Source organism: Arvicola amphibius, chromosome 8 (genome assembly GCF_903992535.2).
Source record: "Arvicola amphibius chromosome 8, mArvAmp1.2, whole genome shotgun sequence".
In the NCBI taxonomy this organism is placed as follows: Eukaryota; Metazoa; Chordata; class Mammalia; order Rodentia; family Cricetidae; genus Arvicola; species Arvicola amphibius.
The window spans coordinates 46,477,558-46,500,714 of record NC_052054.1 but is presented as its reverse complement, the minus strand read 5'-3'; the positions used below and the strand labels follow the sequence as shown (position 1 = coordinate 46,500,714).

Genomic DNA, 23,157 nt, shown 5'->3' with positions numbered 1-23,157 from the left:
AGCATTTAAAACCTTCCATGTAGCTTCAAGATACCCAGTTTGAGCTTCAATTCTACTTAAAGAGCAGAACACTCCAGAAATAGCCACACCTGGTGCATGGTTCAATAAGAAAAACACAGTAATAGCCAGTTAAAAATATGTAACTCTCTCAACTTAAATAATAAGGGAATATAAAGGAACAGTGCTGGGTAAAGGAGACATGGACAGGAGAGAAGCAAGTAAGACTAGTAATTCAAGTTCGAGGAACAGAAACATTAGAAGAGGGAAAAGCCAAAAGGAGTGAGGAACAGTAAAGATGAGAAGGAAGGTAAGTCAGCGCCAGCCAGAAGGAGAAGGAAAAGGAAAACAGTAAACACATACAAACAGAAAACGTAAAATAATCCTAGCAGTCAGGATGCTGTAGCAGGAGACCCCCCATGTCCAGGCCAACCCGTGTATAGAAATCTTAACAAAAGAGAGAGAGAGAGAGAGAGAGAGAGAGAGAGAGAGAGAGAGAGAGAGAGAGGATAAAACTTATCTACTAAATTGAAATTGTGTATTAGGGGATGAGGTTTGTACATAGTTCTGTAAGGTTCAAGTCTTCATGCCAGGAAAGGAGACCAGTCATGGGAGGCCAGGAGGTGGAAGAGAATGTAAGGAGACTAACATGCTTCATTCACCAGCACTCGGGCTGTTTGGAGGTTACACACAGGCCTACAGACATACACGGGTGATCGTCAAGGATGGGAGAAGATGAAATCTCAGGAACAAGTGTCACTTTTGCAGTAAATGGTTGCATAACAGTTTATATCACTGTTTACAGGTTCATGGTGTCACTGATTTTGTGCTCACTTGTTAAGAGTCAGCACTATCTATCTTGGCCTGGCCTGTACTTTATCAGTATCTGGGATGTATTGTCTAAACATACACTCGCCCTTATGATCCTCTGTTCCCTACAGGTCTCTCACATGGGCACAGTTTCCAGGCCTGTCTCTAGTTCATCACAAGCTATGGCTCAACCCAGATATCCATATACAGAACATTGCTACATTCTGGCTTAAAGTTTTCCCCCTGTAGGTAGAAATATTCTGCAGGTCAAATAAGAGTACAGTCCCATGGCACTACCTCTGAACAATAAGCCATGCAGGGAGGGATCTCTGCCTCTGGAGTGGCCTAACTTTTAACTCAACAAGATTCTTGCTAAAATAGCTTTTTGTCAGTGCTCAGTTAGCAGTTCCTAGCACTGCCCCATTTCTCTCTCTCTCTCTCTCTCTCTCTCTCTCTCTCTCTCTCTCTCTCTCTCTCTCTCTCTCTCTCTCTCCCTCTCCCTCTCCCTCTCTCTCTCTCTCTCTCTCTCTCTCTCTCTCTCTCTCTCTCTCTCTCTCTGTGTGTGTGTGTGTGTGTGTCTATCCCCACCTCTCCTTAAGATGCACTGGTATCAAAAGCACAGGACAAATATTCTGAAATGTTCTCTACTTTGAGCTGAGGTTCCAGCCCCAAACATTGACTCTCACACTGGAAGGAGAAAATCCTTCTTTCAAGCTGAGCCTATGGAACAGACTCTAAAGTCTCCTTCTCCTCTGCTTTCTGAAATTTGTTTTTCCCTTTGTTACTATTTTTCTACCACGACCTACACCACAGATGGATGCTCTCCAGCTGCCCCTGGCTTAGTCTGTGGAGAGCTCATCAGTCCATTCATGTGCTTCTCACCAAGTCCCACTCGCTTCCTTTTTACTGTACATTTTTACTACACACCCTGGTTAGGATGTGAGGCAAGAGGAACCCTTAGTCACTGTTAGTGTAAGCTGGTGAAGTACCTATGGAAATCGGGATGGAGCGTTCTCAAAAATTCAAATAATAGAACTACAATCTGAGCCAGTTCTACTTCTCCTGCGCACATACCCAAGAGAGTCAACATACTATCACAGAGATATAAATTTACTCTATATATAACATTTTCATGAATTACCAGAATTTGGGGGGAGTCTACAAAATCGCTCACCTTGTTACTGTGAAAATAGTTCCCTATTAGGAGTCTTTGTCTCAGTATTAAAATAATTTAAGCACAGACCAAAGGAAAATTTCATTAAAAGACTTTTAAAGAAAAACTCCACAGTGGGCAAGCTATAAATCTCAGCAGCTGCTTGGAGGAAGGAGGCAGAGTTGAGACAAGACAGAGGTCAGCCACTTGATGGACAAGCAGTCACATGGCACGGTGGGAGATTGAGACATAAATGAAAAGGCCCACAGTACTGGAGAAAGCATATTTACTTCTGACTAGCATCTGAAAGTAAAAGACAAAAAAGGAATTTTAAAAAAAAAGAAAAGTTGAGCAGAAACTCATGTTAGCTTATAGAGGCTAGACTAGAAAGCTGGAATTCTGGGAAGGAAAATTATATTTTCTCAATAAAAGGCTAACTATTCCTCATCTCTTTAGCATGCTTTAAAGTAAGCCTGACTTCCTAGGGAGTCCCATAGCTAGGTCATTGCACTGCCCAACTGTAATATTCAGAGATTTTATTTTCTTGACCAAAAGGAAAATGTTTCTCCTAAAGGGGCTTTATGGATATTATTATTGAGACTCTATTTGTAATAATAAATAAATGGACACTGCTTCAATATTTACTTACTGACGAATGGATAATGAAAGTGTGGTACATCCATATAATGGAATTTTATTTAGGTGTAGAGAAAATGAAATTATAGAATTTGAAGAAAATGGCTTAAGCTGAAAAGCATTATATTAAGTGAGGTAACTCAGACCCACTAAGACAAAACAATGGCATCTTGAATTTTGCATGCAAATGGATGGAAATAGAAAACACTATCCTGAGTGAGGTAACGTAGACCCCAAAAGATGAATATGGTATGTACTCACTTATTAGTGGATTCTAGCCACAAATAAAGGACAATGAGCCTATAATTCATGATCCTAGAGAAGCTAAATAGAAAGTTGAACTGAAAGAAAAACATGTAGTTATCCTCCTGGATATTGGAAGTAGACAAGATTGCCAGGCAAAAATTGAGAGCTTGGGGTGGCGGTGGGATTGGTGTAAGGAGAGATGGGGAGAGAGAATTGACAAGGGGAGGATGGGGAGAGCTTGGGGAAATGGGACAGTTGGGATGGAGGAAGAGTGGATATGGGAGCACGGAAGTATATATCTTAATTAAGGGAGCCATTTGAGTTTTGGCAAGACACTGGACGCTAGAGGGGTTCCCAGGTGTCCCAGGAGATGTCCCCAGATTGTTCCTTGAGCAGCTGAGGAGAGGGCGCCTGAACTGGCCCTACACTATAGGCACACTGATGAATGGAGATAGAGACAGAGCCACACATTGGAGCACTGGACTGAGCTCCTGAGCTCCCAATGTCCAAATGAAGAGCAGAAGGAGAGAGAACATGAGCAAGGAAGTCAGGGCCATGAGGGGTGCGCCCACCCACTGTGACCGGTGGGGCTGATCTAATGGGAACTCACCAAGGCCAGCTGAACTGGGACAGATGGAGCATGTGATCAAAGCGGACTCTCTGAACGTGGCTGACAAGGAGGGCTGACTGAAAAGCCAAGGACAATGGCACTGGGTTTTGATTTTACTGCATGTACTGGCTGTGTAGGAACCTAGTCTGTTTGGATCACCACCTTCCTAGACCTGGATGGAGGGGGGAGGACCTTTGACTACCCACAGGGCAGAGAATCCTGACTGCTCTTTGGACTGGAGAGGAAGGGGGAGGGGTCTTGAGGGAGGAGGAGGGAAATTGGGAGGAGGGGAGGATGTGAAAATTTGTAATAATAATAATAATAATAATAATAATAATAATAAAAAGAAACAGTAAAAATGTCAGAATAACAAAAAAATAAAGAGACAGTAAGAGGGAAAATGTTTGAAAAACAGAAGACATCGGGGTAATAAAATATTTATGACAATTAACAAGAAAATGAGGTTGGACATCTGCAAGGACAGGGAGTGGGAAAATCTGGAGGAGTGTGCAAAGATCACTCCCAAAAAGTATGTACAAAAATATAATGGGGAAACCTGGTACTTTGTATCATAATTAAAAAAATATTTTACTATATTTTTATATTAAATTCTTCTATTAAAAAGTATAATATCATTGTAAATATTATATACAATATTTGTGACTATACAAGAATGATGTTTCTAAGGATCATGAGTCTTAGTCAGGCAAAAAATATTTATTAGAAATGGTCTCTCAAATGCCAAGTCTGAGAGATGCTATACAGGGACAACTGGTTATCCATTCCCTAGGAAGAGGACACTTGAAGTATAGTCCATAAGGAAATTATTGTGTTCATAACAAAAGTATAAGGGATAAAAATTTAATATACAAAGAAGTTCTTTAGTTACAAACATATACTCTGCTCCAATTTTTTGCTGTCCTCTTTCTAAGTTGACCAGCTGGAAAACTTGAATAAGTTGATTGTATTCTCTGTACTCTAGTTTCCCCATTTGTACGTTTAGAATTAAGATCACCTTTCCCATCTAGAATTATAGAAAAATCTTTCTAACTTCCTGCTATGTTTGTTTTTTAATATTTTATGTTGTGGTAATTAAAATGTAGTAATGTAAGATTGTTATAAATTTAAATAATCTAGCATATGTAGTTGCTTATTATAATAAATATTAATATGTGAGGGACATTTCAGTGGTGCTTGGCACATGTAGACCACTCAAGAAGCATGCTCACTATTGGAAAATACTACAAAAGTGAAGAAATTTTATGATTTTTACTTCTAGGTAAATCGCTATGAACAATAAAAGTGAATATTTACTTAACTTCAAAGGCTATAACTTTGAAAGATCTTTAGTTGACATGACCACAGTTGAAAATATGAATGATCGGGAAATTAGAGATGATGATGTCTTCATAGTCACATATCCAAAATCTGGTGAGTGGAATAAGTAGGTTATATGGCATTCGTCTTTGTTTTTCTTGTTTGTTTGTTTTTTTTTTTTCAAGAGAGTGATTTTTGTAGCTTTGGAGGTGTCCTGGAACTAGCTCTTGTAGACAAGTTTGGCCTTGGAACTCACATAGATCTGCCTGCCTCTGTCTCCCAAGTTCTGGGATTAAAGATGTGCACCACTACTGCCCTGTATCTTGGTTTGATAATAAGTGCATAAATAGTCTCCTTTCCACACACTGTCATTTCAACAATACTAGTTTCTTTTCTCACTGCTGCACCAGAATACATCATCATGTTGGAGAAGTCCCAATGGCAGGTGAAGGTTCCTTGTCAACTAACATCTGCAGTCCAATTTGATGAACCTAATCTAGAAAACCCCTCATACATGTCCAACGATATCCTAAATCCCATCAGACAACAGTATCTGTAATCACAGCAACCTATAGTTTAGTACAATGTATGGTCAAAACGTATATAAAACTCAAGTCTCTATGGGTAAGAACACTTGCCATGAATATACTGCAATATTGTGGAAAAATGCTGAGGGTTTGGAATCAAATAAGAAGCCAACAGCAACTTGTTGGTAAATGATGACAAGATGCTTTAGCCTGTTGAACAGGTCTGAAATAATGGAAAACCTTTTCTGTAAAAGATACATGCTTTATTATGTAGAGACTTTATCTCAGACAATGATTAAATTTCCAGTGCATGCAATTTTGCTGACAGGATTTTCAAGACAACTGTAATGTACTTAAAATTCTCAAAAATAGAAAAAAAAATCTTGCAACAGTGAGGCTTCCTGGAAGCCTGGAAGCCTTGCAGTTTGTGAAGCCAGTCAGGACAAGCAAGCACAAGCACTCCCGTTTGACTCCTGTTTTCTGTTGGACATGAAGATGAAGTGAAGTTCCTTTTGTAAAGGTACTTCTACCTCAGCAGAAGGGAAACTTACAAGTGTTGGTGTAAGTTTTTGCAGTGGTTAACACAGACTAAATAGTAAAGCTATAGGTGTTAAGATTTCACATCCCCACAGACCCCCGCTGCCCTTGTACAATAACAGCAAGATTTTAAGTCCATATTTGACCATTTCAGTAAATAAAGATGCTTTGCAAAAATATTTTTGTTCATATCAAATCATACTTTAATTTTTGTCTTTGTGATGTTTAATGTGCTACAAAACTTGTGAGGCAGTCCCTGGTTTACTGTAGATAATAACTAAATAACTCAGCTGCTAAAGAAATACTGGGTGCTACTGGAGGTCCTCAGAAAGACTGAAATGGGCAAAGAATGCTTATATTGCGTCACACAGGATATTGACACATTCATTGTCAGAAGCCCTAGCGTCTGGGATGTCTTGGCATGATCAGCTCTTTCAAAATTTCAGGCTCTGCTTCATATGGTGTACCATCACTCCTCACTGGGAATAGTGACTGGTTGATCCAATCTGCACCACGACCAGTGAATTATCTGGAATAGCCATTAATAATTAAGGGCTAATGAAATCTACACTGCCACCAATGAATTATTTGGAATATCCATTAATAATTAAGGGTTAATCAAATCTACACTACCACCAACAAATTATTTGGAATAGCCATTAAAAATTAAGGCTAAACCTAAGCACGACAGAATTTGATCACATGGAGTCCATTCTTAAAGGGAATAGAATTGAAATTTTGCAGGTATTTACCAAATACTTCCACTGTATGACTTGATCTAATAGTCCAGAGACCAAATGTCAATAACACTGAAATCTTTGGTTTCCTCTTTCTATATGTGTGCTATGATAAATTAAGTTTTTGAGAGTACAAAGCAAGATAAGGAATAGAAACTGGAAATATTTAATTCTATTAGTTTTTTCACAGTTCTAAAAGACATGTAAATAATAATTTCAAAAAATGAGTCAGAATTGCCCGTAAACAGAAATAAAGTGGGCATTCTGTAACCTGCTATATATCTTATGAAAATTAAGAAATAAGCTAGAAGGCTCCAAACAGAAAAAAACTGTCAGCAAGACAGAGGTGCCACTATCCCTGGTGTGATCTGACCACACTGGATGTATCCACATGTAGTAATACCATACTTTACCTGTTACTATCTGCAAATGTTATATGTCAATAGTAGTTAAATATTACTGAAAGGACTCCACATGAAACATAGAACTCACAGACACTACAAGAATGATCAGGTTATGATTACCAATAACCGCATCTTTGTAAGTGAGAAAGAGACAAAAGAGTTGTAGAGTTCGCCTTATCGACTTGAGTGTTCTATAGAGACAATGGGTAATGAAAAGCTGGAATGTGCAAGCATTCCTAGAGTGCTAAAGGAAAAGAGAGCTCCAAATTATTCATAAAATGGATGTCATTACTTTTGTTATTCATTATTAAATCCTACTTCAGCATTGAAAACCAGATTGTTAACTGTTTTCACAGGTACCGTCTGGGCACAGCAGATCCTCAGCCTGATTTATTTTGAGGGCCACCGAAACAACACTGAAAACATCCAAACACTAGACAGAGCACCATTCTTTGAGTACAATATTCATAATGTGGACTTTGCCAAAATGCCATCACCTCGTATCTTTTCTTCTCACCTCCCATATTATTTAGTGCCAAAAGTTTTCAAGAACAAAAAAGTCAAAGTATGTCATAGAGCTTATTGACTTACTGTACCCATGAAATGCCTTCACTAAGTACTGAATATTTAGTCTTTTCCAATATTTTGCCACTGTGATGCAGCTGCTATGAACATTCTTGAGTGTGTCTCCTGGTACTCTTCCACCAGCTTCCTTAGAACCCACACCCATGAATAGAACTGTTGGAGCCACAGTGTCCAGAGTACTTCACATATAAAGGTGGTGCAGTATTTCTGAAGAAAGTGGATTGGTCATTTTTTTTGCAGAAATGCATAATAGATGACTTATTAATGTTTTTCTAGTAACTTGACATGTCAGACTTTTAGATGTTTATCAACGTGGCAGCTAGCAAAACGTGTCTCAAATGTATGTTAATTTACATCTTCATCCTCATAATGGGAGTAACCATGTTGGATGTTTAATGGCCATCATTATTTTTTGATTGTGTGAAAAGAGTCTCTCAATTGCCCAATATTTTATTACATTCTTCTGGTCAGTTTTGTTTCTATCACTTCTAGAAATGAATCTGTTTTAGCATTGCTTTTCTCATGTAAGTTTTTATCAGCAACATTCTTAATTTTAGTGTTATCAAACTGATTGACTTTTTGTTATTTTTTCATATTTTTATTTAAAAATTACTTTTCATCCTTATATAGCAGCCCCAGTTCCCCCTCATCCTCTTTCCCTGTCCTCCATTCTCATTCCCCATCCACTTCTCAGAGAGACAGAGAGAGAAAGGCCTTCCTTCAGAAATCAACAAGGTCTGGAATACTAACTAGAGTCAGGAGCTAGCCTCTCCCCTGATATCAAGGCTGAGTAAGTTATCCCATTATAGGGAGTGGACTCCGAAAAGCAAGTTCAGACAACCAGGATAGGTCCTGGTGCGACTGCCAGGGCCCCCTCCAACAGATCAAGCACATAACTGTCACCACATGTAGAGGGTCTAGTTCAGACCCATGCAGGTTCCGCACCTGTCAGTCCATAATCCCTGAGCTCCCACTAGCCTGACATGAGCTAAGTGTCCTTCTTCATCACTTTTGAATAATTTTAGTTCAAAATCTACTTTGTTAGATATTAGGATAGTTACATGCACTTGTTTCTTTGGTCCATTTGCTTGGAATAGCCCTTCCTAACCCTTACTCTGAGGTAATCACTGTCTTTGAGGTTGAGGTGTGTTTCTTTTATAAAGCAGATTGATGGGACCTGTTTCTGTATTCATTCTGATAGCCTGTCTCTTTTTATAAGTGAATTGAGATCATTGATATTAAGAGATATTAATGACCAGTGATTGTTAATTGCTGTCCTATTTGGTTTTGGTGGTGGTGGTAGTGCTTGTGTGCTTCCCTTTGGGGCTTGCTGGTATGGGGTTACCTGTTAGCTGTGTTTTTTTTGTGGGTGCATCTAGCTGCCTTTGATTGGAGTTTTTGTTCTAGATCTTTCTATAGGGCTGGACTTGTGGCTAAGCATTGTTTCAATCTGGTTTGTCATGGAATATCTTGTTTTCTCCATCTATGATGATTGAGAGGTTTGCTGAGTATAGTAGTATGGGCTGGCATCCATGATCTCTTATTGTCTGCATAACATCTGCCAAGGACCTCCTCACTTTCAGATTTTCTGTTGAGAAGTTTGGTGTAATTCTTTAGGGTCTATCTTTTTATGTTACTTGGCCCTTTTTTCCTTTGAAAGTTTTGGTATACTTTTTTTATTCTGTATGTTTATTGTTTTGATTAATATATTTCTTTTTTTGGGCTTTTGAGACAGGGTTTCTCTGCAGCTTTAGAGCCTGTCCTGGAGCTAGCTGTTGTAGACCAGGCTGGTCTCGAACTCACAGAGATCCACCTGCCTCTGCCTCCCGAGTGCTGGGATTAAAGGCGTGCGCCACCACCGCCCGGCTGATTAATATATTTCAAGAATACATTTTGGGGGTCTAATATATTTGGTGTTCTGCATGCTTTTGTACCTTCATAGGCATTTCCTTTTTTAGGTTGGGAAAGTTTTCTATGATTTTGAATATTTTCTATGCCTTTGAGGTGGTATTGTTCTCCTTCTTCTATTCCTATTATTTTTAGGTTTGGTTGTTTCATAGTGTCCCAGTGTTTGTGGTTTTTTTTTTTTATTGATTTGTATTGAGTTCTACATTTTTCTCTGCTCCCCTCCCTGCCTCTTCCCTTCCCCCCTTCAACCCTCCTCAAGGTCCCCATGGAGCTTGGGGACCCCAATTTGTATTTTCTTTATTGCCTCTATTTGAACTGTTTCCTTCACTTGTTTGATTGTTTTTTTTTCCCCCATGGTATTCTTGACTGCCCTTAATGGATTTATTGATTTCTTCCACTGTTTTTTTTTTTCCTTCATTTTTTAAAGGGAACTTTTCATCTCCTCTTGAAGGGCCTCCATCATTTTCATAAAGTTACATTTAAGGTCATTTTCTTCTGCTTCATCTGTGTGGTGCGATATTCAGACCTGGTTGTTGTAGAATCACCCATTTCTGGCGATGCCACGTTGCTCTTTATGTTGTTGTATGTATTCTTACACTGCTGTCTACCCTTTTTTTTCCTCCAATTGATACAAGTGGGTTCTGTAGCTCTGGTGGTTGCTCTTCCTCCAGGTGCAATTCTGGCCTCTTCCTCTGGGTGCAGTTTGGGCCTGTGGCTCCAGGAGTTGCTGTCCCTTCATGTGTAGGTGGGGTTAGTGGGTCCTTCAGGAGGAGATGGTTGATAAGAGAGAGAGCTGCTGCCTGATTGCTGGGGGTTCTGTGGTTGGCAGAAGTGCGGGGTTTAGGGCCAAGAGAGCAGGACTTTCCAGCCAAGGTATCAGATACTCACCCGTTTCTTCGTGGTGCAGGTGGCGTCCTTGGGTCCTGTCTGATTTTTCTTTTAAATAAATTCACATTTGAGATTTTTTTTTCTTGTTTTAAGCCTAGAGATACGTTCTCTGGGTGTTGGTTTTCCTTTCTTATTCTTTTCCTCACTCCCTTACTTTATTTCCCTTATGAGAGTATTTCATGTAGCCAAAGCTGGCATGAGCTTCTCCTCCTGCGCTAGATACCCAGGTGCTAATGTTGTGGGCAGATTATTGCTTCTATGTGTGAGTTTTTATACTGCTTATACTCTTAACTCGTGTTTACATTATTTTCTGAAAGATATGAAGGAAAAGCTCATTTTTATTTGAAGATCATAGATTACTAGTTATATCAACGTGATTATTATTTTTTGTTTTCACATTTATCTTCTTTGCTATCACATAATACCCATCAATTTACTCTCATGGGTAATGAATTTTACTTTTAAATTTTTAATTAAAATTTTATATATTTTGATCACATAAGGCAAATTAATGTTCAGTATTTATGAACAGTACAAATAATATGTTTTTTGAGAATTGAGCTACATTCTTTTAAATTTAATTTTTACTGTTTTTTAAAAAAAGAAAACAAGCTATCTTTTTTTTTTCAGTATACATACAGAATCCAAGTTCTTCTTTCTTCCTCCCCTCATCCCTTTCCCTCCACATAGCCCCCTACACTCTAACCCTCCCCCCATCCACTCTTTAGACAGGGTAAAGCACATTGCTTTGGGGAAGGTCCAAGGCCATCCTGACTATATCTAGGCTGAACAATGTATCTATCCAAAGAGAATAGTTTCCCCAAAAGCCAGTACAAGCAGTAAGGATAAATCCTGATGTCATGCCAGTGGTCCCTCAGTCTGCTCCAACCATGCAACTGTCACCCACATTCAGAGGGTCTAGTTTGGACCTATGTTTGGTCCTTCCATGTTCTGCTGGAGTTGGTGAGCTCTCATTAGCTCAGGTAGACTGTTTCAGTGGGTGTACCTATCATGGTCTTGACCTCTTTTTGAACTACATTCTTAAACATGAAGTGCCACAGAGAAAGATTGTTTATTACAGTAGTTGTTGTAATACCAAAATATAAATAAAACCATTTGACTTTGTACAGCTCAAAGACTAGAAGAAATAATTATGCATATTGTTACAATTGAATATTATATAATTGTATTTAAAAACTTATAAGCATATCCAAGATTTGATTAAAGAAATAATTACATAATTCTTCCTACAGATTCTTTATATCTACAGAAATCCTAAAGATGTTTTAATCTCCTACTTCCATTTTTCAAATTTGATTGTTTTACTTGAAGCCTCAAATTCTGTGGAAACATTTATGCAAGCATTCCTCGACGGAAGAGGTAAGTATTAATTCATTGACCCATACTCAAATGAATTACACAAAAGGTACCCAGTAAGCCAAATTCTCAGACATATAGAATGGATGAAGAAACTGTGGAATATATACATGTTATAATACTACTCAGCGGTAAAAAACAATGACATCTTGAATTTTGCAAGCAAATAGATGGAAATAGAAAACACTATTCTGAGTGAGGTAACTCAGACCTAAAAAAGATGAACATGGGATGTACTCACTCATAATCGGTTTCTAACCATAATTAAAGGACATCGAGCCTATAATTCGGGATCCCTGAGAAGATAATAAGAAGGTGAACCCAAAGAAAAACATATAGTAATCCTCCTGGATATTGGAAGTAGACACAATCGCCGGGCAAATATTGGGAATCTAATATAAAGAAATGGAACAAAACATTTCTTTTTGAAAGGAACAAGAAAAATACTGAAACAAGAAAAACAATAGCAGACAAACAAAAAACAAAACACAAAGAAGTTATCTCTAGTGACAATTGCATGTCAACTCTATGTACTATCAACTTTGTTTTCTATCTTTATGAATCATTTGAGGATTGTCAGAATTACAAAAGCATGTCATGGAGGAAGCATTTTGGTTTACAGATATTCTATCAATTCTTTCCAACTAGTGGCAAAGGTAGAATAATCCATTCTGGCAGAGGAAATGCTGAGGGTTGTATGTTTTGCTTGAACCTGTGTATGGCTTTATACTGCAGCTGTGGAGTTGTTCATTCTCCTACATAGGTGGATTAATTAAGGCAAGAGGCTTATCACTGTAGATAGAAGTTTCTGTCCCTCATGGACCTGCAGTCATTCAGTCCCAAAGAAACACAGAGGATTATGTTAATTAAATATAAATTGTTTGGTTTATTAGATCAGGCTTATTATTAACTAGCTCTTACAACTTAAGTTAACCCATAATTCTTATATAAGTTTAACTACATGACTTGGTACATTTTCTGGGTACAGCATTTTCATCTTGCTTTCCTCTGTATGATAACTGTCTCTGCCTATCCTCTTCCCAGAATTCTCTTTGTTTGGTCACCCCACCTATACTTCCTGCTTGGATCCTGGCCAATCAGCATTTTATTAAACCAATATAAGTGACAAATCCTTACAGGGTACAAGAGCATTATTTCCCAGCACATCACATGTGGAATCAGAATTTCACTTGAATGTAAGATGATATTCAGATTCTGCACCACTGCAGACAGTGAACAATATGGAGAAGTAGGAAGAAGAAACTGTATGTTTTAAAGCCACCTGCAGCCTCAGGCCCTTTATTTCTCTATTGCTTCTTTCTTACTCTTGTAGTAACATTATATAGGCAAGTTTCTATGAACATCAGATAATTGTTTCCTCAAACCACTAAATATTTTAAATAGGGATATAGATGTTCTTTGTGGGCCCCCCATTTTATTTCTAAAAATTCCAAACCAGAGAAGGAGGCACAGAGTTTGTTCTCCATTACATGGACACGCAGCTTGGCATTCTCACTTGTTACTTTTCTTCCCAGTGGTAGGAAGCAATTGGTTTGACCACATAAGAGGCTGGTATGAACACAGACATGACTTCAATATTATGTTCCTGAGCTATGAAGATATGAAGAAGGTAAGATGAGGTAGTTGTATTTTTAAATGATTTCTTTTACACCATACTTCTCTTGGTTGAAATATATTCTTCCAGTTATCTTCATACTTTATTCTTCTTTGGGCTTTTTGTTAGAGATTATTTCTAATGTCCAGCCTCTGCCTCACTCACTGGACATTCTCTGTACTCTATTCTCTATGTAAAATCTTTTGTGATCCGTTCTTATACAAACACCTGTGTTAAAGGCAACCCCCAAACTTCACATCACCAATGGCTTTCATAATTAAAAAATTTTATTATCACATATTAATTACATCCATTAGTGATATTTGATACTTTATTCTTGCCAATAAATAGGGTGTGCATTGGTCTTATCTTGCCACGCTTCTGGCATTGTCATTCCTTTCTTCCCCTTCAGACCTTCCCCAATTGCTAAACACAATTCTACTTTAAGGTTGACTTTTCAGTTTCAACATATAAGAGAACACATGAAATTTGTCTCATTGTCTGGCTTATTAACTTAAGCTGATGTCCTGAACTTCATCAATTTTACTGCAGATGACAGAATTTCATTTTATTTTTACTTCTGGATGATAATTTATTTTATATGTGGTATATGACTTATATCATAAAGTCTTTACTCTTTCATCTGTTGGTGGACACTAGGCTGAGTACATGTATTGTGGTTGAAGATGTATAGCAATAACACTAGATAACAGTAAGGTTTTGAATGGTGACTTCATTTCCAGGCATGTAACTACTGTAAAATGTGAACAATTAAAACCATAGACTATAACTTGACTGACAGAACAAGTTCTCCCTCTTTTAAAGAATAATCTTGGAGCACCGCTAAGATGAATCTATAGAATATTTTTTTGATTGATCACAATTAAACCGTATCTTAATATGTTGTGTAAATAAAAAAGAGTTAAAGTTCACCACATTCTGGTACTTATTGACATATTGATTGATGGGAAATAATTGAATGCTTCTGTGTGACAGGCTCAAAAACAAGAGTAAACAAGAACTTACCTTTTTATAGAGTTCATGCTCTAACAAGGAAAGCAAATAATCAAAAAGCAAATACCCAAAGTAAAAATTCCATAAGTGTATCTTGACTGGTTACACGGCAAAGTGAGTAAAGGGACTCTCAATGTGTGCCTGAAAACTCAAATTCAATCATTACAACCCCCATAAAGGTGGAAGGCCAGAAATAACTCCATAAATTTGTCTTCTGAGCTCCACCCATGCACCATGGCACTAGTTCCAGTCTTGTGGCAAACACATTGCATGCTCAAATGCATGCATACACACACACACACCTACACACTATGATTTTTAAACTTTTAGAAATTTTAGACTAGAAAGTGTAGTTATTAAAGAAATGCCAAATAAAATGTTAGTATTCATATAAAGGTTTTTGGTACAACTGAAGTTAATAGCTTCTCTGGAGGTAAAAGTAACACGGGATTCACAAGTTAATATATATATATGAATTAACAAAAAGAAAATGGCTAAAAGCAAAATACAAAACAAATTTTATGTGAAGCAATACAGTACTTAGAACCAAGTAAGGAAAGGACTTGAACATCAAAGGTGTTGGGCGGGGGACAAGAAACTAGTATGTGAGACTGAAGTCAGGACTACACAAGATCTGTGGGTTATGCTAATGATTATTTCTTTAATCCCAAAGTAGTGAGGAGACTTTAAGAGTTATAAAAAACTACAGCAATAGAACAAAATTAGTATCTTTGGAATATCATTCCCTATCATGAGTTTAAAACTGAAAATGGTAAATGTTAGTAGACCAGTTAAAGATGAGGATTTAGCCATTGAATATTCTCATACATCATATCCATAATTATAAATGAAATTAATATTTTGAAACCGAGAGAAAACTACCAAAATTCTCTAGTATTTATATTTCCACCAATGTTAAGATAATTTTGGTGTCTTCCTTGTCCATTGCTGTGAAATAACTTTGTATTTTTGTCTAAACCTTCATGCTTGCTTCTCCACTGATTTTCCCACTAAGACAATAAACCAGTTCATTTCTGACAAGTTTGGTTATTCATTGACTTAGAAGTGCCTTCCCTAGGAACTTCATGGCTATACAGAAATGTTTCTGTTTTCCTTTCTCAAGAACAGAGCAATGGATAGAATGCAGACAGTATTAAAAGATTCCCATTTTGGGGACAAAAGTATGGGTATAGCAAAAGTCACCCTCATTGATGAGGACATTCATTGTTTGGAGAAAAGATAAGGCTTACTACTAGGAGGAGATGCACTTGGCGGGGTTCTAAAATAACATACGTATTTCAGTTCCCTTAGTACGTGGTAGAATTATGATTCATGGCCTAATAACTTCTTGAACTGAGTGCTTGTTTATTCCAGATGCATTTTCCTTTAAAATGCAAACAAGAACAAGCAAAAGAATCTAGATATTTTAATTTACATGAAAAGACAATAGAATCTACTTAATGGCAAATCCTTCTGGGATGTGAGGGACTTAATTTTTCCATCCCCTGTGTTTTTATTTTTCCTTTGTGTGTTCCTACTGGCTGAAGTCTGCAGGCAAGAATTGCGTCTGTATTATGTGCCTTAGCATAGTAGTCACTGCAGATTGACTATGGGGGAAATCAGAGAGGAGGTCCTAGATTTATACGAAAAACAGTTTGCTCTTTCATAAAATGTGTCTTAGAATTATGAGCAGAGAAAAGTGGGGGATTTAGGAAATGTCTCTTTTACTGAAAATCTATCCTGAACAAAGAACGTGAGAGTCACAGGAGTCTAATGAACTGTATCACATACAAAACTCCCTATTTTGCTTTTGTTAATTTGTTTCTTTTATGGAGATAGCATCTCAGTATGTAGTCCTAGCTTGTCTAGAACTCTTTATTTAGACCAGGGTAGCCTTGAATTTACAGAGATCCACCTGTCTCTGCCTCCTGAATCCTGGAATTAAAGGTAGGTCACCTCACCTAAGACAGGCAAAGTTCTTCATACAGGAGCCAACATATTTTTCTTTTTATTCTGCACTATTATGAGAGTTAAGTTTGGTACTACCCCTGGCTCCAAGTTCGGCTATGCTGAGTTCATCTGAGTTGAAGTTTCTACAAAATTATTCACTGAGATTACTTTTTATTAATTAAAGGCAGTCTATTTTTAATTTGTTCTCATTGGGATTATTGGGTTGAGGCAGTTTAAATTTTTGTTTTTTACCTCCTTGAATATAATATTATGTTAAAATTATTTCCAATAACTCATTATTGGCAACATCGAAAATTACATTATCTTTTTCCTCTTTCTTTCAGCTGCATTGCTCTGTTTTCCATGTTCTTTCTGCTCTTGGTTTTGTGGTCAGTCATTGTGCATCAAAGCCATTTGTGTAAATCACTTAGCATTAGGATCCTATTATTTTATTCACCACAACACATTAAGTTCCTTCCACAAATGGCCACATACAAAGATGGAGACTAACACACTCAAGTCATCTTAGCAGGGAACAAAACCATCTGGTACTCAGAAGCAAACCCATCTCTATTTTTGGTATTTAATGTATAGACTCCTCGGAAGCTCAGCTTTCATTAAATATGGAAGGGATTTCTAGCTTCTCATAATCAACATTTATTTTCACATCTACAAAGGTAATTCATGTGTCATTCTTATATGTTATTTTTATTCTTGAATTGGGGGTAGTGCTTCTTCATCATGAAGAATGTCACAACTTCTCTGGGTAAAACTAAACTGTCATAAACAACTACTATACTCCTACTCAGGGTATTAAACCCAACTGCACTCTTACTTATGATTTTAAAATCCATTATGTGAAATGCACCATTTCACCACCATGACTTGTTATGTAACCATTTGTCACTTCCACTATCCAATTTCTTTTTGGCAAGCTGAACCCTAGGATCATTAAACCATAACTTCTTATTTTTTCTCCTCTCATTCCTGAAAATCACCACACTATGTTCTTCTTGTATTAATTTCTTCAACCTTAGTACTTGGTATGAGTGGAGACCTGCAGGTGTGTTTTTATTGACTTATTTTACTTACTGTGATGTCCTCGATGTCATCAAGGCTTATTGCATCATATATCAGAATTCCCTCTCTCTGTCTGCCTATCCCACTGTATTTATGTTCCATAATCTATATAAGTTTGACTTGTTTCCACATTTGAGCTATTTCTTATACTGATGCTGTGAATATGAATGTACAAATCTTTCAGAGATTTTGGGTTCAATTGTTTGGAATCAGAAGTGAAAACCAGAAGTGGTATAGTTGGATTATACAATGATTCTGCCTTTGCTTTATGAAGCAAGTGTTATATATTTACTTTTGCAAATGAACCACTTACATTTCTACCAGCAGCACCAGTGCTTATGACTTTCTGTCATTTGTTAAAAAATAGTCATCGTAATAGGACACAAGTGGTGTGCACTTCTTGCCAGTTTCCACTTCCCAAATAACTCTTGAGAGAGAGCATTTTTCTCATGTGTTGAATGGATGTTTCTAGACTCCCTTTGAGTATCATTTATTTAAAGTTTTAGTTAGGTTGGTTTTGTTGTTGTTGATTTCTCAGGGTAATCCTATATCAGATAAATTACATAAATATTGTCCCCATTCTATAGGTGAATTTTTCACTTCATTGTATCTGTCCCCTATTACATAGGAGTTATTAAGTTTAGTATAATCAATTTAATGCTTTTTTTGGCTGTCTGTACTTGAAGAGACATATCCCAGACCCCACTGTGGAGTCCTATCATGTAAATCTTCCCATTGTGTCTCTGGACTTGTAGAGGGATATTCAAAATATGACTGTGAAATCCTGTGTGGTAAATCATTCACTTTAAGTCTCTCTAAGAGCATCATAGTTTAGGCCCTTGCTTTTATGTTTGGCCAATTTTCATTTGCTTGAAATACATTGTAAGGTGAGAATTCAGCTTTGTTCTTTTGCATATAGACATCTGATTTACGCAAGAACATTTGTTGAAATGAGTGATGTTTCCCATTTAATGTTCTTAACAACCATATCAAAAATCATTTATCCATTATAAGTGAGAGATTATTTCCTGGAAAGTCTATTCTCTCCTTTTGGTTGATTTCTCTATTCAAGTCATAACCACACTGTTAGAATCACGATGACATTAAAATACTCCTTTGTGGGTAGAGATGGTTCAGTAGGTAAAGGGGTTTGCTGCCAGTATTGATGAGCTAACTGCAATCATTTAGGCACACATGTTAAAAGAAGAGAACTAGCTCTATGAGGTGTCAAAATTTCATATAAATTTTGAATAGATATTTTTACTCCTTTCTTTTTTCCTTTTGCAAAAATGAAAAAAAAAACACTGCAATTTTATTACAGACTGCATAGAATTTGTGGATTGGTTCCATAGCATCTTTAAAATAACTGTCCTCAGCTTGGCGGTGATGGTACACACTTTATTCCCAGTATTCAGGAGGCAGAGGCAAGCATATCTCTGCGAGTTCAAGGCCAGCCTGGTCTACAGAACAAGATCCAGGACAGGCTCCAAAACTTCAGAGAAATTCTGTCTCAGAAAAAAAACCAAATAAATAAATAACAACTATCTTCCGATTCATCAGTGTATGCTGTTCTGTTTGTTTCTGATTTCTTTTTCTTTCATCGATGTTTTGTTGGTTTCAATGAACCTGTCTCTAACCGTTTCTACATTTATTCCTAAGTTTTTTAATCCTACCTTTTAAAGTTCATGTATTTTTATCTTACTTTACCATTACTCATCACTAGTATATATAAGTTCAACTAATATTTGTGTGCTGATTTTGATTTTATAACTTACAGCTTTGTAAAATCTCACTGTTCTAGCAGATTCTTTGCTTTCCTTAGCTTTTGTGTTACTTATGAGAGCATACTGCTGTCCATTTTACAGAGAACATTTTACTTCTTTGCCTATAATTTAGATGCTATGTTTCTCTTTCTTGACTAAATTATCTGCCTATTATTTCCCAGTAATATGTTCAATGGAAGAGGTAAAATCTGACGGATTGCAGACATCAGATAAAAATGATCACATTCTTCTCAACCAACTGTGTTTTTAGCCAAAAACATTGAATGCACAGGTGTTTTGAATGGAGGTAGCTGAGTTCTTCTGCTCATTTGCTGATGCGTTTATTTAACAAAGGCATTGAGATGGGTGTAGTAGCTCCTACCTCTAATCCCAGCCTATGGGACGTTATGAAAGGAAGACCATCCTAACTTTGAGAACAGCATAGACTACATACTGAATTCCAAGCCAGCTTAGGCTACAGAGTCTTAAGAGGGCTGCGTTTTATTAATGGTTTATTCTGTATCACTGACAATAAACAATAATATCAGTTTTTCTTCACCCTGTTTCTATGATGTTTTCATGCGTTGAACAATCTTTGCATTCCAAAAGCAAATCCTAGCTGTTCATGTCACACACTGGGCTGTAACTCTCACCTCCATTATACGGTCAGTGACTTCTCAACCCATGACATTTTCAGGACCTCAGGGGCTCAGTGCTCAAAATCTGCAGTTTTCTGGAGAAAGAGCTGAGTGAAGAAGATGTGGATGCTGTTGTGAGACAAGCTACGTTTCAGAACATGAAATCTGACCCGCGAGCAAATTATGACGATATTATAAAAAAGGAAATTGGGACAAGAAATGATCAAGGAACATTTCTCCGCAAAGGTAAAATTTATTATTCTGTAGTAGCAAAAAAAAAAAAATGTTGAGTGTTCCTGGAGTACTTTGTGTTAATAATATGTTTTTAAAGTATTTCTCCAGGTGGTAATGACATTTGGAAGCATCACGCATTGCAGTTGACAAAGAACCTGAAGGGTTTCTAGTAGTTTTAGTAAAAAAAAAAAAAGTCTGAAAAATCTCACAATTTCACTTAGTAAATAAATATGGCTTTCTTTCCTTATAAGGCACACAACTCAAGTTTTAAAGCATGTCAGCAGTCTTGTCGTAGGATCTAATTCATCATGTGTTATTGTTTTGTTGAGGATTTCTTGCCTTATTTTGGTTGTGTTTTGTTGGGTGTGTGTGTGTGTGTTTGTTTGTGTGTGTGTGTGTGTGTGTGTGTGTGTGTGTGTGTGTGAGAGAGAGAGAGAGAGAGAGAGAGAGAGAGAGAGAGAGAGAATATGTGCTTCTCAGTGTAGTCTAAGCACCCACAGCTACCTTAAATTTATAATCCTCCTGTCTCTCCTGCACACCCTCGTTGAAAGCTAGGATTACAGATATGGTGATGCACTGACTAGACAAGAACGATTTTATTTACTATTTTTCTAGGATATTGGACAAGTAAACTTACTGTCTGTTTATATTGAAAACAAAATTGAAAATGTTGCTTCCTCATGTGTTACATTTTTTCATCATAAAACTAGAGCGATGTCTTAGTAACTTTATTTGACATGAATTCAGTAAAGTAAACAGGCAATAAACTTGTTATGATCTCATTATATGCCCAGAGATATGGGTAAGAATGAATATTTCCCTCTTGATATCCTTTCAACTGATCATTGCTGTGAGTATTAGCTTATATTTAAATATTGATGGGCTTTTATATTTTTCAGGAACTCTTTTATTTTGTATCTTCTGCCACTTAACATCAATTCTCACATCTCATTCCTCAACAAGCCTAAATGTCTTACCCAGGATAGCCCACCATCCGTTCCAAATGCAAACAATTATATCATCCTCTCAGACAACTAAGAAAACAAAATGGATATTTTCATTTTAACTAGTGTAATGATCATTTCCAATTCCTACTCAGTAAAACCACAATGTTAAGTGTTCTGAAGCTCTATGTCACCTTGACATGACTTGCTAAAAACCTCTGGGTCTCATTTTTTTTTCTGTTTAAAAGTGAAAAAACAAACCAGCATATACCTCAAAAGACTGTGTTTGAAATATACTGTGTTTGACGTCTAAGTGTTTTCCTAGTATAATGATTGGCACATAGTATAATGTAATTTTAAAATTCTAATATTTTTTTAACCTTTAAGGTTTTTTCTTTTAAAAAAATTGGCTACAACTCAGTGGTAGTAGCTAGTGATACGTACTTATTATGTTGCTGCTCTGAGGTTTCTTCTGTGATGAGAGGAGAGATAGCCAACCTAACCCTCCTGAGAACTCAGTGATGTGCAGTGTCAGCTGTAGAGAGTAGAGTGAGTTGGGTGGACTGTGCCCCGATACTGCTACTTATGTAGGTGCTATCCTGTGCTTCTCCCATTAGGAACCATTGGAGACTGGAAGCATCACTTGACTGTGGATCAGAATGAAAGATTTGACAGAATATTCAACAGGAACATGAAAAATATTCCCTTAAAGTTCATCTGGGATATAAATGAGGAGTAGAATTTTAATATAAAAGTGTACTAACGAAAGGCCATACTTAAATATTAAAATTAATTTCTTCTTATTTAATTATGAAATAAAAAGCACAATTTTTTTCTCATTTTTTTATTAAAAATTTCCATCTCCTCCCCTCTTCCTCCCCCATCCATCCCCTCCCTTCCACCCATACCCCCACTCCGCCCCTCTCCAAGACAAAGAACCATCAGGGTTCCCTTCACTATGTTAAGTCCAAGGTCCTCCCAGCTCCCCCTAAGTCCAGGAAGGGGAGCAACCAAACTGAAAAGGCTCACTGTGAGCCCGTCCATGCTGTAGAGTTCATGCTCATTGCCGTTGTCCTTGGTTTCTCAGTCCCCCTCCACCGTCAGCCACATACAGAGAGTCCGGTTTGGTCCCCTGTTCCATCAGTCCCATTCCAACTGGACTTGGTGGTCTCTCGTTAGATCTGTCCCACCGTCTCAATGGGTAAACGCACTCCTCACGGTCCTGACTTCCTTGCTCATGATCTCCCTCCTTTTGCTCCTCATCAGGACCTTGGGAGCTCAGTCCGGTGCTCCTATGTGGGGCTCTGTCATTTTCTCCATCCAACGCCAGGTGAAGGTTCTATGGTGATATGCAAGATATTCATGAGTATGGCAATAGGATCTGGACATTTCTGGCACCCTCACCTCAGCTGCCCAAGGAACTAGCTGGGGGCGTCTTCCTGGACACCTGGGAACCCCTCTAGAGTCAAGCCTCTGCCAACCCTAGAATGGCTCCCTTAACTAAGATATATAATTCCTTGTTCCCATATCCACCCTTCCTATATCCCAACCATCCTATTCCCCCAAGCTCTTCCCATCCTCCACTTCACACTTTTCTCTCCCCATCCCCCATCCCCCCATTCCATCTCACCCCCATGTTCCCATTTTTTGTCCGGCAATCTTGTCTACTTCCAATATCCAGGAGGATAACTATATGTTTTTCTTTGGGTTCACTTTATATAGCTTCTCTGGGATTTTTTACGAATTATAGGCTAGATGTCCTTTATTTGTGGCTAGAAACCAATTATGAGTGAGTACATCCCATGTTCATCTTTTTGGGCCTGGGTTACCTCACTCAGGATGGTGTTTTCTATTTCCATCCATTTGCTTGCAAAATTCAAGATGTCATTGTTTTTTACCGCCGAGTAGTACTCTAATATGTCTATATTCCAGACTTTCTTCATCCATTCTTCCACTGAATGGCATCTAGGTTGTTTCCAGGTTCTGGCTATTACAAAATTACCACAATTGAAACATTTGGCAGTTTGATGTCTCTTCATTACTTTGGAAATTGCTTCTCCTACCCAAGATTCATCATTGTAGTGAAATGTCTCAACATTCATTGTATACAGAATCCATTTATCCATAGGTGCTGATCTAAACCTTAAAGGCCTAATTTTTTTTTGCATTCTAAGTTTGCAATTTCAA

At 37.5% G+C, this 23,157-nt stretch overlaps 1 protein-coding gene across 1 annotated transcript; it reads left to right on the top strand.

The window, feature by feature from the left end:
• The first annotated feature begins 4,741 nt into the window (after positions 1-4,741).
• On the top strand, positions 4,742-21,709 carry LOC119821616 (amine sulfotransferase-like). Its single transcript, XM_038340753.1, has 6 exons — positions 4,742-4,883; positions 7,331-7,539; positions 11,609-11,735; positions 13,268-13,362; positions 19,852-20,038; positions 21,588-21,709. Exons 1-6 carry the CDS (start codon positions 4,742-4,744, stop codon positions 21,707-21,709), a joined length of 882 nt encoding a protein of 293 aa, XP_038196681.1.
• Positions 21,710-23,157: the final 1,448 nt, after the last annotated feature.

Coding starts and splice junctions, on each gene's coding strand:
- LOC119821616 (XM_038340753.1), top strand. CDS start 4,742: ATGAACAATAAAAGTGAATATTTACTTAACTTCAAAGGCTATAACTTT. Junction 13,363..19,851: donor GCTATGAAGATATGAAGAAG/GTAAGATGAGGT, acceptor TGACATTTTCAG/GACCTCAGGGGCTCAGTGCT. Junction 20,039..21,587: donor AGGAACATTTCTCCGCAAAG/GTAAAATTTATT, acceptor TTCTCCCATTAG/GAACCATTGGAGACTGGAAG.